The 12,136-nt window shown below is 43.9% G+C and overlaps 1 protein-coding gene across 1 annotated transcript in view; it reads right to left on the bottom strand.

Annotated features, from left to right (window-relative positions):
- Nucleotides 1-3,553, bottom strand: part of LOC139321224 (angiopoietin-2-like) — a 38,023-nt gene extending 34,470 nt beyond the window's left edge. Inside the window, exon 1 of the mRNA XM_070949878.1 lies at nucleotides 3,187-3,553. Coding sequence (XP_070805979.1) covers nucleotides 3,187-3,501 — 315 coding nt within the window. The 5' untranslated portion in view covers nucleotides 3,502-3,553. The remainder of the gene's footprint in view (nucleotides 1-3,186) is intronic.
- Nucleotides 3,554-12,136: the final 8,583 nt, after the last annotated feature.

Raw genomic sequence — 12,136 nt, 5'->3', positions numbered from 1 at the left:
AAAATCCCACCCACTCATCTTGGATCACCACTCCTCCCAATGAATTCTGCTCCCTCTCCAACAGCAAAGCCTATTCACTCAAATATATGCCATCCCTGCCTTAGATAGGGTGAGGAAGCCAATCCCTTGTGGTTGTTTGGCCCAAACCAGGGGTGAAATCCAGCAGGTTCTGACAGGTTCTGGAGAACTGGTAGCGGAAATTTTGAGTAGTTCAGAGAACCGGCAAATAACACCTCTGGATGGCCCCAGAGTGGGGAGGGAATGGGGATTTTGCAATATCCTTCCCCCAGGAGTGAGGAGGGAATGGAAATTTTGCAGTATCCTTCCCCTGGAGTGGAGTGGGAATGGAGATTTTGCAGTATCCTTCCCCTGGAGTGCAGTGGGAATGGAGATTTTGCAGTATCCTTCCCCTGGAGTGGGGTGGGAATGGAGATTTTGCAGTATCCTTTTCCTGGAGTAGGGTGGGAATGGAGATTTTGCAGTATCCTTTTCCTGGAGTAGGGTGGGAATGGAGATTTTCCGTGCCATGCCCATCAAGCCACGCCCACAGAACCAGTAGTAAAAAAAATTGGGATTTCACCACTGGCCCAAATTGATTAAAATTAAAGCCATCAGACTTAATGACACAGAGTATTAACAATAACAAGAAGAACCACAATAAAGGTTTAAGGATCAGAAGTTTTGTTTGAGTGACCCATTGCAATAAAACAAAATGTACCAATCAAGGGGAATATTTGAAGCTCAAGGTTGAAATGAGGGGATCCTTGGTGCTCTCTGAACTTGCTTATTTTCTTGCAGACGTCTCATTACCAAACTCGGTAACATCATCAGTACTAGTAAGGAGTGCTGTTTTGCTGTCAAACCAAACTGTGATTTCCTTGGTTTTAATCTAGAATACCGCATGAACCTACCCATTAAAACCGTATCACTAGAGACAATCAATCTGGTCTAGTAGATTAACGCACCAGGCTAGAAACCCAGAGACGGTGAGTTCTAGTTCTAGGCAGAAAGCTGGCGGGGTAACTTTGGGCCAATCACCAAGAACCCTGAGCTTTAATCCTGCCTTAGGCATTCCAGGTGGTTGGGTGAGTTTGGCTGGACACTCTCTCTTAAACCCAACTCATCTGAAAAGGTTGTTGGGGATTTTGGGAGAGGAAGGAGCCTTGGTGGAGCAGCGGACTAAAGTGCTGTTAAGTAGCACTTAGTTGCCAGCTGCCTGCAATTACTGCGAGTTCAAATCTCACCAGGCTCAAGGTTGACTCAGCCTTTGTGGAGTTGGGATCGTAGAAACACCCAGGAGCATAGAAGAGTTCAGAGGCAGATGCATAAATAAATGTCTTAAACGTATTTATTCATATGATAAAGCATATTAACTATGTACAACAGAGATCAAGTCTCATGAGGAACAAACATGAAGAGATGGAGAGAGAGAGAGGTGGAAAAGGTTGGAGGGGGTTTTATACTCAGGGTAAGCCCCTCCTTTCCACATAGGGGTGGAGACACTCTCTACCTCCACTGGTGTCTATATGACACATGTGCCAATGGCTTGCAAATACTTGACAGCCTTCCATCCTTCTGAGGTAGGTAAAATGAGAACCCAGATTGTGGGGGCAATAAGCTGACTTTGTATAAAAAAAGAATACTGCTTGGGGGGGCCCGAAAGCCCTACTAAGCAGGTATATACAAAAGTATGAAGGCTATTGCTTAACGTATTGTAAGCCGCCCTGAGTCTCTGGAGAAGGGCGGCATATAAATCGAACTAATAAATAAAATAAATAAATTAGTATGTTAGCTGCCTTAAGTTACTTATAAAGTTGAGATAACAGAATAATGGAGTTGGAAGGGACCTTGGAGGTCTTCTAGTCCAACCCCCTGTTCAGGCAGGAGTCCCTATGCCCTTTCAGACAAACAGATGTCCAGTCTCTTCTTAAAAATCTCCAGTGTTGGAGCCCCCACAACTTCTGGAGGCAATTTCCATTCCACTGATTAGTTCTAGATAAAATGCTAACCAATAAAGTAAATATATAAATAAATAAACGTCTCAGTCCCGATTATCACACGTTGGTTTACTGACTCGTTTGCCGTTGGTCTGCGCAGCATCCTAAGTCATAAATCCTTACACAAACCGTTACAAAGTGGGACTCAGAGTTCGTTAGACCACAAGCAAGCTGCTGTTTGGCTCATTGCAAAAACAGCCGACTACCGTAGGCACTTTTCACAGCCTGTTGCTTTTCTTGCAAGGCTTCAGTGCAGTGCAGATGAAGGACCACTGTGTGTGTGTGTGTGTGTGTGTGTGTGTGTGTGTCTGTCTGTCTGTCTGTCTGTCTGTCTGTCTGTCTGTCTGTCTGTCTGTCTTACCTGGCCCACTGTTGCAAAGAGACTAGCACAGTCCTCAGATCTCTACAAAGAAAGACCTTCCCTTAGATTTGATAACCTCTAAGTTACCTTACAGACCCCAACCAGTGAAAGTCATTCCTGCATTCCCACACACCAGGTAAACCCTGCTTGTTATGAATCCATTTTTTGGACATTGCACCAGACCATGGACTGCTCTGAGTTGGCACCATGCTTTTTACTCTTCCACCCACATCCCAAAGCCAAGCCAAGCCAACCAAGTGCAATGAATGCATACAACTCTCTCTCTCTCTCTCTCTCTCTTTCTTTCTTTCTGTGTGTGTGTGTGTCTCTCTGTCTCTGTCTCTGTCTCCCTCCCTCCCTCCCTCTCTCTTCTCCCCCTCTCTCCCTTCTCTCTGTCTCTGTCTCTGTCTGTCTCCCTCCCTCCCTCTCTTCTCCCCCTCTCTCCCCCTTCTCTCTCTGTCTCTGTCTCTCTCTCTCCCTCCCTCTCTCTTCTCCCCCTCTCCCTCTCTCCCTCTCTCTCTTTGTCTCTGTCTCTCTCTCCCTTCCTCCCTCCTTCCTCCTCTCTCTGTCTCTCTCTCTCTCTCTCTCTCTCTTCTCCCCACCTCTCTCTGTCTCTGTCTCTGTCTCTCCCTCCCTCTCTCTCTCTGTTCTCCCCCTCTATCCCTCTGTCTCTGTCTCTGTCTCTGACTCTGTCTCTCTCTCTCTCTCTCTCTCTCTCCTCCCCAGCGGCCCCCCCCCAATCCCCAGGGCCTGATCCCTGCAGCTTCTGCCCAGGTCCTTCGGCCTTAGCACCCTCGCCTTCCTCCTCCTCCTCCTCCTCCTCCCCACCTTCTGCAGCCACTGGGTGTTGTTCTCCATGACGGTCTCCAGCTGTTGCAGTCGCTGGACGGGCCACTGGGCTTCGGCCATGGGCGGCGCATCCCTCTGGAGCGAGTTGGACACTTGGAACGGGACGGCGGCGGCGGCAGCAGGAGGGGCCGCGCCATCGCAGCCCCCCAGCTCGGGCAGGAGGAAGGTGTAGGTGCAGGCTCCGTGTTGCAGGCGATGCTGAGAGCGCTCCGGGGCTCCCTTGCCCAGCACCCCCGGCTGCATCCCTGCCCAGGCGGCCAGCAAGAGATACGCCAGGACCTTCCAGCTTCTCATCCTGACTTTCCTCGGCGGGACCTGCAGGCAAACGCCTCCGTGGTTTGCAATGGGTCTGCCTTCCTCCTGACAAGTCCGGACGCCTCCTGCGGGCAACGGGAGGATGGAGGGGGGGATGGAGGGGGGGGGCTTGGAGCCCTCCCACCCTCTCCGCCCTCCGCCTCTTCCCGACCCCTCCCTCCTTTGCCGCCCCTCCCCGCCCCCCCTGCTGGCCTTTGGAAGCCCGCCCGGGTCGCTTAGCTGGCTGAATCGAGCGAAACCCGCTTCGCAGAAGATCGGTGGAAGGGTCAGAACACGCGCTCTCCCAAGTCAACAGCCCCGGCCAGGACCTTTCCGCCTTGTTCCAACGAACGGGTGCCTGGCAAGGCTGGGCCGGTCAGGAATCGCCGGGAAGTCAGGATGTTGGCTGCGCGGAAATTATCCGGAGTTTGGGGGGGGGGTGAAGAAGAAACTTGAGAAGCCTCCTCTCCCGATGGGGCGTGAGAATAGGATAGGATAGGATAGAAATTAGGAATAGGATGGGATGGGATGGGATAGAATGGAGTGGAATGGAATGGAATGGAATGGAATGGAATGGAATGGAATGGAATGGAATAGAATAGAATAGAATAGAATAGAATAGAATAGAATAGAATAGAATAGAATAGAATGGGATAGGAAAGGATAGAGTGGAGTGGAATGGAATGGAATAGAATAGAATAGAATAGAATAGAATAGAATAGAATAGAATAGAATAGAATAGAATAGAATAGAATAGAATAGAATAGAATAGAATGGGATAGAATGGGATAGAATGGGATAGGAAAGGATAGAGTGGAGTGGAATGGAATGGAATAGAATAGAATAGAATAGAATAGAATAGAATAGAATAGAATAGAATAGAATAGAATAGAATAGAATAGAATAGAATGGGATAGGAAAGGATAGAGTGGAGTGGAATGGAATGGAATAGAATAGAATAGAATAGAATAGAATAGAATAGAATAGAATAGAATAGAATAGAATGGGATAGAATGGGATAGAATGGGATAGGAAAGGATAGAGTGGAGTGGAATGGAATGGAATGGAATAGAATAGAATAGAATAGAATAGAATAGAATAGAATAGAATAGAATAGAATAGAATAGAATAGAATAGAATAATAGAATAGTTTAACAGAGTTGGAAGGGCTCTTGGAGGTCTTCTAGTCCAACCCCCTGTTTAGACAGGAAACCCTACACCACTTCAGACAAATGGTTATCCAATCTCTTTTTTAAAACTTCCAGTTGGAGAATTCACAACTTCTGGAGGCGAGTTGTTCCATTGATTAATTGTTCTCACTGTCAGGAAATTCTTTAGTTCTAAGTTGCTTCTCTCCTTGATTAGTTCCCACCCATTGCTTCTTGTCCTGCCCTCAGGTGCTTTGGAGAATAGCTTGACTCCCTCTTCTTTGTGGCAGCCCCTGAGATATTGGAACACTGCTATCATGTCTCCCCTAGTCCTTCTCTTCATTAAACTAGACATACCCAGTTCCTGCAACTGTTCTTTATATGTTTTAGTATATAACATAATATGCTAAACATAATAACATATAAGAAACCTGGACAATAGCAATAGTCCTTAGACTTATATACTGCTTTGCAGTGCTTTTACAGCCCTCTCTAAGCGGTTTACAGAGTCAGCATATTGCCCCCAACAATAATCCTTAATATTTGCAGTATTTAGATCAATACTTATGGTAGCAACGTAGAAGTCTTACCAGAATGTCAGCTCCTTTAAAGTCAATTGGACCACCCAATTCAATTTCTATGATGGCTGCTCAGCTGTCAGCAGCATCTAGGAGTTCAGGAGGATTGGACTTGTTTGAATGCTTGGATGGGAAGCTTACTCACCTGGAAATCCCAACTTGTAGGCTAGGAAAGTAAAGGAACTTTCCAGAAAAAGGATATGACAAACCACCTGCATAGTTGCCAAAAAAACTTATGGGGGTTCTCCGAACTGCAGAGAATCTTAGCTAGAGGTTCTCCCAAATCCCAGCAAACCTGCAGCAGCCCATCCCTGGCTGCATCCCAGGGTCATGCAATCACCATGTGTGACCTTTTCAGCCATTTTCTGACAAGTACAGTCAATGTGGGAAGCCAGATTTGCTTAACAAACAGGTGGTGCACCTAACAACTGCAGTGATTCGCTTAACAACCATGGTAACAAAAGTCATAAAATGGGAGCGACTCTCTTAATAACTGCCTTGCTTAGCAACAGAAATTCTGGTCCCAATTCTGGTCGTAAGTCAAAAACTTACGTAACTGTCTTCCTCAGTCTCTGGCTTGTTCCCCTCATCAGGTTGAGCAACTCATGAATCTGCCTAGAGTGGCGTCTCTCATCTTTGGTGACATTGGCTGGCTGGGGAATTCTGGGAGTTGAAGTCCAACCATCTGAAAGTTGCCAAGGATGAGGAAAAAACTGGCCTGGGAAGATGAAATCCAGGCCTTTTCGTTCTGAAAATTGTGGTTCAAAACTACATTTCAGGTTTCTGAGATTTCAGGTGCCATCACCCAGACACCTCTTAGTCACCAGGACTAGAAATTGGATATTTTGCAGGAAATGGCAGAATTCTGTTTTTCTCTATTTAGGTGTCTATGGAGGTTCTCAATCATCCAAGTCATCTCAAAAGTGCTTCTCAGAAGACAACTGGACTTCCTCAGTTTTTTCCTTGAAAATGTTTCACTTCTCATCCAAGAAGCTTCTTCAGTTCTAAATGACTAGTGGGGAAAGGAAGGATTTATATTCTTTGCAGTCATCTGGACTTTCAGAGCTCTAACGACCAGATAACTGCAAAGAATATAAATCCTTCCTTTCCCCACAGGTCGGTTAGAACTGAAGGAGCTTCTTGGATGAGAAGCGAAATGTTTTCAAGGAAAAAACCCAAGAAAGTCCAATTGCCTTTTGAAAAGCATCCTTGAGACTCTCTATTTAAGCTTAAGCTTAAACATGTCAGTTCCATTTCACCCTCGCCCCCCAAAGTGGTAAAAGAGGGAGAAAAAGATCTTCACATGTTCAGCTTCATCATCGGAAAGGGATTCTAAGCATATTAACTGAGTGTTTAAGAAGAGACTGGACAACCACCTGTCTGAAATGGTATAAGTTCTCCTGCTTGAGCAGGGGTTGGACTACAAGTCCTCCAAGGTCCCTTCTAACTCTGTTATTCTGCTTGCCTTCCTTCCTTCCCTTCCTTCCTTCCTTCCCTTCCTTCCTTCCTCCTTTTTCCTTCCTTCCTTCCCTTCCCTTCCTTCCTTCCTTCTTTTTCCTTCCTTCCTTCCTTCCTTCCTTCCTTCCTTCCTTCCTTCCTTCCTTCCTTCCTTCCTTCCTTCTTTTTCTTTCCTTCCTTCCCTTCCTTCCTTCTTTTTCCTTCCTTCCTTCCTCCTTCCTCCCTTCTTTTTCCTTCCTTCCTTCCTCCCTTCTTTTTCCTTCCTTCCTTCCCTTCCTTCCTTCTTTTTCCTTCCTTCCTTCCTTCCTTCCTTCCTTCCTTCCTTCCCTTCCTTCCTTCCTTCCTCCTTTTTCCTTCCTTCCTTCCCTTCCCTTCCTTCCTTCCTTCTTTTTCCTTCCTTCCTTCCTTCCTTCCTTCTTTTTCCTTCCTTCCTTCCTCCCTTCTTTTTTCTTCCTTCCTTCCTTCTTTTTCTTCCCTTCCTTCCTTCCTTCCTTCCTTCCTTCCTTCCTTCCTTCCTTTCCTTCCTTCCCTTCCTTCCTTCCCTTCTTTCCCTTCCTTCCTTCCTTCCCTTCCTTCCCTTCCTTCCCTTCCTTCCTTCCTTCCTTCCTTCCTTCCTTTCCTTCCTTCCCTTTCTTCTCTTCCTTCCTTCCTTCCTTCCTTCCCTTCCTTCCTTCCTTCCTTCCTTTCCTTCCTTCCCTTTCTTCTCTTCCTTCCTTCCTTCCTTCCTTCCCTTCCTTCTCCATCACTGGAACTTTTTAAGAAGAGACTGGACAGCCGTTTGTCTGAAAAGGTATAGGGTCTCCTGCTTTTTAAATTTTTTTTTAATTATTTATTTATATGCCGCCCTTCTCTGGAGATTCAGGGCGGCTTACAATGTGCTAAGCAATAGCCTTCATCCTTTTGTATATTTATACAAAGTCAGCTTATTGCCCCCACAATCTGGGTCCTCATTTCATCTACCTTTGAGCCTGGCGAGATTTGAACTTGCAGTAATTGCAGGCAGCTGATGTTAATAACAGTGACTTAGTCTGCTGTGCCACCAGGGCTTGAGCAAGGGGTTGGACTAGAAGACCTCCAAGGTCCCTTTCAACTCTGTTATTCTGCGATCCTCCCTCCCTCCCTCCCTCCCTCCCTCCCTCCCTCCCTCCCTCCCTCCCTTCCTTCCTTCCTTTCTTCCTTCCTTCCTTCCTTCCTTCCTTCCTTTCTTCCTTCCCTCCCTCCCTCCCTCCCTCCCTTCCTTCCTTCCTTTCCTTCCTTCCTTCCTTCCTTCCTTCCTTCCTTTCCTTCCTTCCTTCCTTCCTTCCTTCCTTCCTTTCCTTCCTTCCTTCCTTCCTTCCTTCCTTCCTTCTCCATCACTGGAACTTTTTAAGAAGAGGCTGGACAGCCGTTTGTCTGAAAAGGTATAGGGTCTCCCGTTTGAGCAGGGGGCTGGACTAGAAGACCTCCAAGGTCCCTTCCATCTCTATTCTAATTGATTGATTGACTGAGTTTGTCATTTGCTCACTGATCCTGCTGTGAAAATTTCTTTGAATCTGTGAAATGTTGTCCTGGGTGGGCCTTTGGAGTGCGGGGCAGGTTGTATAGGCACCTCCCCAGTAATTTCATACTTTCTGCAGAATAATTCAACAGCACTTCCGTATTAACCTTCTGGCTGAATAAATGACCACACTGTGCTGTATAGGTAGTCCTCAGCTTACAACCATTTCCTTAGTGACTGTTTGAAGTTCACAACTGAAAAAAGTGAATTTATGATCATTTTTCATGGTCAACTACTGTATTGCAGCATCCCCACAGTCATGTGATCAAAATTTGGACGCCCAGCAACTGGCATGTATTTATGACGGTTGTAGTATTTCCCGGGGTCATTTCATCCCCTTTTGTGACCTTCTGACAACTAAAGTCCAGTGGTGAAATGTAAAATTTGTTACAACCCGTTCTGTGGGCGTGGCTTGGGGGGGGGTTAATATGACAGCCAACTTTTTTTAAAAAAAAACTTTTAAAACCATTTTTTCTACAACCTCTTCAGCCAAAGAGGTTGTTAAAAAATGCTTTAAAAAGCCTCTGACGATCCTAGCTGAGTTGTCTGATCGGCAGAGGCTTTTTTTCTTTTAAAAATGTCAGATGTAAATGCCTTATTCTCTAATGTGTAAATAGTATATGAACGGGGTATCAGGGGTTAATTTATTCTTCACTTCTTAATGTATTCATAATTCACCACTCCCACATCTAGCTCCACCCATTGTATATATAAGGAGCTGTATGCACCCATTTCCTCGCTTCTATCTGTGAATATTCAGTGAATATAGAATGCCTAATGTAAATAAAAGGAGAAATATTTAAACCTTTAACTCTTACTAGATTTATTGAGTCTGATCCTGAAAATATTGCAACAAGCTGGTAGCAGAGGATGGTTAATTGACTCAATAAAAAAAATTTAAAAATGTCTAAGAGAGATAGGCCCAACACCAGGGCATACAGCAAAGAAATGGAAACGGACCAAGAAATAATCGACGAATCCACAAACGTGATTTCGAGAGAATCCGAAGAATACACCACTGAAGACGAAGAAATAATAGATGAAAATGATGATCGGGAGGAAATCAAAATAGAAAACAACGAACTCAGGTCAGAGATATTAAAACTATTAAAGAGCCAGAAGAATGATGAAAGCCTCATCGCGAACCTCCAAGATATGCTGAAGAACAGCGGAGCAGCGAGAGAGAAGCACATCACTACTGAAAAACCAAAAGACCCAAAAATAGTGAGTGATATGACTGCAGAAAAAAATACTATGAAGAAGAAAAACGGTGATCCCGCGCGAAATTTTGAATGGCAGCCATCTTGGTTTCAACAGACCTCCAGGGTGAGCGAAGCAGAGCCAATCAGAAAACCCGATTCAAAATTTCTGGCGCGAAAAACATTACCAGACAACGAAAACGAAAAAGAAGATTCAAACACCTCAGAAGAATCAGAATCGGAAAGTGAAGGCGATTCAACAGATAATCAGATAAAATCAGCAATGAAAATGCTTTTTGCTGCATTTGGGCCGAAACTAAAAATCACCAAAAAGCTAACTAAGAAGCAAGCGAGCAAGTCAATGCCTCAAGACCTACCCGCTCCCATCCTGACTACGAGAGCGCCGACGCCCGAACCCAGAGAGCCATGCCGATACCGCCCCACGCCACAAACCGAAGCAAGCACCAATGCTCTCAAAAGAAGAGGAAGAGCAGCCGCCATCGTCAGGACTCCCAAGATCGAGCCAGAGACCGATTCGTCTGAGGAGGAGCAGAACGAGCGAGCCGCAACGACGAGAACCTCTCACGACGACTCCAGGGACGAAATGGACAACGCGCATGCGCAAGACTACGCAGACGGTCCGGGAAGACATGAATTGCTGAGAAGACCGTGCAGACTCGTTGTGAGCATCCCCACGCCGTTTTGTAACTTTCAGCATTTACGAGACCACGGACTACCTCAGGTTGTAAGTAATGGACCTAATAATGTCGGAAACTTACCCAGTGACTTCCCAAAGCTGAGGATAGATGGCATTAATTTACAAGAATGGTATCAGCAGCTACAGGTTGTCTTTATGAAAGAAAACTTACTGTTTTTTATCACTAGTCCCCCAAAAAGACCTTGGACTCTAAAATTAGACTGTTTACACCATAGAGCATTTTTCTTATTAATTTCTAGTGTATCTCCTGCTATGTATCACAGCATTAAGCAAAATCTGACTGTTTCAGAAATTATTCAATGCATGTTCAATTTGTTTCACAGTGACAGTGTAGCTACTACCACAAGGATGTCTAAAGATTTCTTTTCATCTAGGATAAAACCAGGGGTTTCCATAAGTGAGCACTTAATATCTTTAAACAAAATAAGAGCTGAACTGCATTTAAGGGGGGAGGTGATTTCAGACCAAACAATGAAAAGTGTTATCATCAACTCACTTGACCCATCTTGGGATAATTACATGACACACTTAGACACAATCAATCTAGGATACTTATCCATAGAAAGTCTATCCAATAAGTTAATAGCAGAAGACAATTCAAGGAGGAATCGTTCTAACAATCACATAGAACACAAACCATATAGAAAAGTAGCTTTTCAAGAAAAATATAATGAAACATTTAGATGTCACAACTGTGGATCCAGGGAACACAATAGAAGAGATTGCCCCAAAATTTTAAAAGAAAGACATAGGTCAGAATACAGAAACAAATACAATTATAGACAGTCTTCCAATGATAGACATAGATATAGAAGCCCACCAAATTACAAAGAGAATAGAGGGGGCAGAGATAATTCAAAGGATAGAAAATCTGGTTCACTGAATGGATTAAATAAACAAGACAACATTAACATACAGCAGAATGAGAACAATAATTGGCTTATTGATTCTGGAGCAACTAATCACACCACTAATAACAAAAATATATTATCTTCATTTGTAGAAGATAAATTTGTAATAAAGGTAGCTAACCAAGAAAAGGTTCAAGTATTAGGTAGAGGGAATGTAACCTTACCTGGCCTGGGAAAAATAGAGGGGGTATTACTATTACCCGAAATACCTCATAACATACTAAGTGCCATAAAACTAAGCAGGGATTCTGATATTAACATTGTTTTTTCTAAAGGAAAAGCGACTTTGGAGAAAAATAAAATAGATATAGGCACTGTGATAATTAAAGGAGGCCTACCTTATCTAATAACAAAGGAAAAATGGTTGCACAACATTGATTCAAATATGGAAGATTGTATTGAAGTAGATGATGAAAACATTAGCAACAGTGACAATGATGAATGTAAAATATCTCATGATCACAAAGATGCACATAATGAAAAAAAACCAAAAATAGGTAAGCCAATTCATGATGAGTGTGCTCACATCTTACATAGGAAGTTAGGACATGCCAGTTTTCCTGTAGTACAAAAAATGACTGAACACGCAGAAGGTGTTAAAATAAAAAATTGTGAAAACTATTTGGAATGCTCAGTATGTAAATCTACAAAACTAAAAACTAGCCCCAGGCCAAGAAAATCAACTAGGTCAACCAACAAAATTTTTGATTTAGTACACATGGACTTAGTTGGTCCACTAACTCCATCAATCACTTATAGAAAACGTTACTTCTTGACCATAGTGGACGATTATAGTCGCTATGGATTTGTTTATACACTAAAACACAAAGATGAAACTTTTCAGAAATTTAAAGAATTTTATAAACGCACAGAAACACAACACAATATCAAAATAAAACAAATCATGACAGATAGGGGATGTGAATTCATGTCTAAAGAATTCTCCCAATGGCTGAAGGACAAAGGAATGTTACATTACACATCTAGCCCATTTTCTGCATTTCAGAACGGGATTGTAGAGAGAAAGAACTCAACGTTACAAACCATGATTAGATGCACATTGGAAGATGCTGGCTTAAGCAAACA

This window comes from Pituophis catenifer, unplaced genomic scaffold, assembly GCF_029215685.1.
Source record: "Pituophis catenifer annectens isolate HBS135680 unplaced genomic scaffold, rPitCat1.0.hap2 SCAF_9, whole genome shotgun sequence".
NCBI classification, from domain to species: domain Eukaryota; kingdom Metazoa; phylum Chordata; class Lepidosauria; order Squamata; family Colubridae; genus Pituophis; species Pituophis catenifer.
Note: the sequence above shows the minus strand (reverse complement) of the source record. Positions and strands in the feature narration are given on the sequence as shown.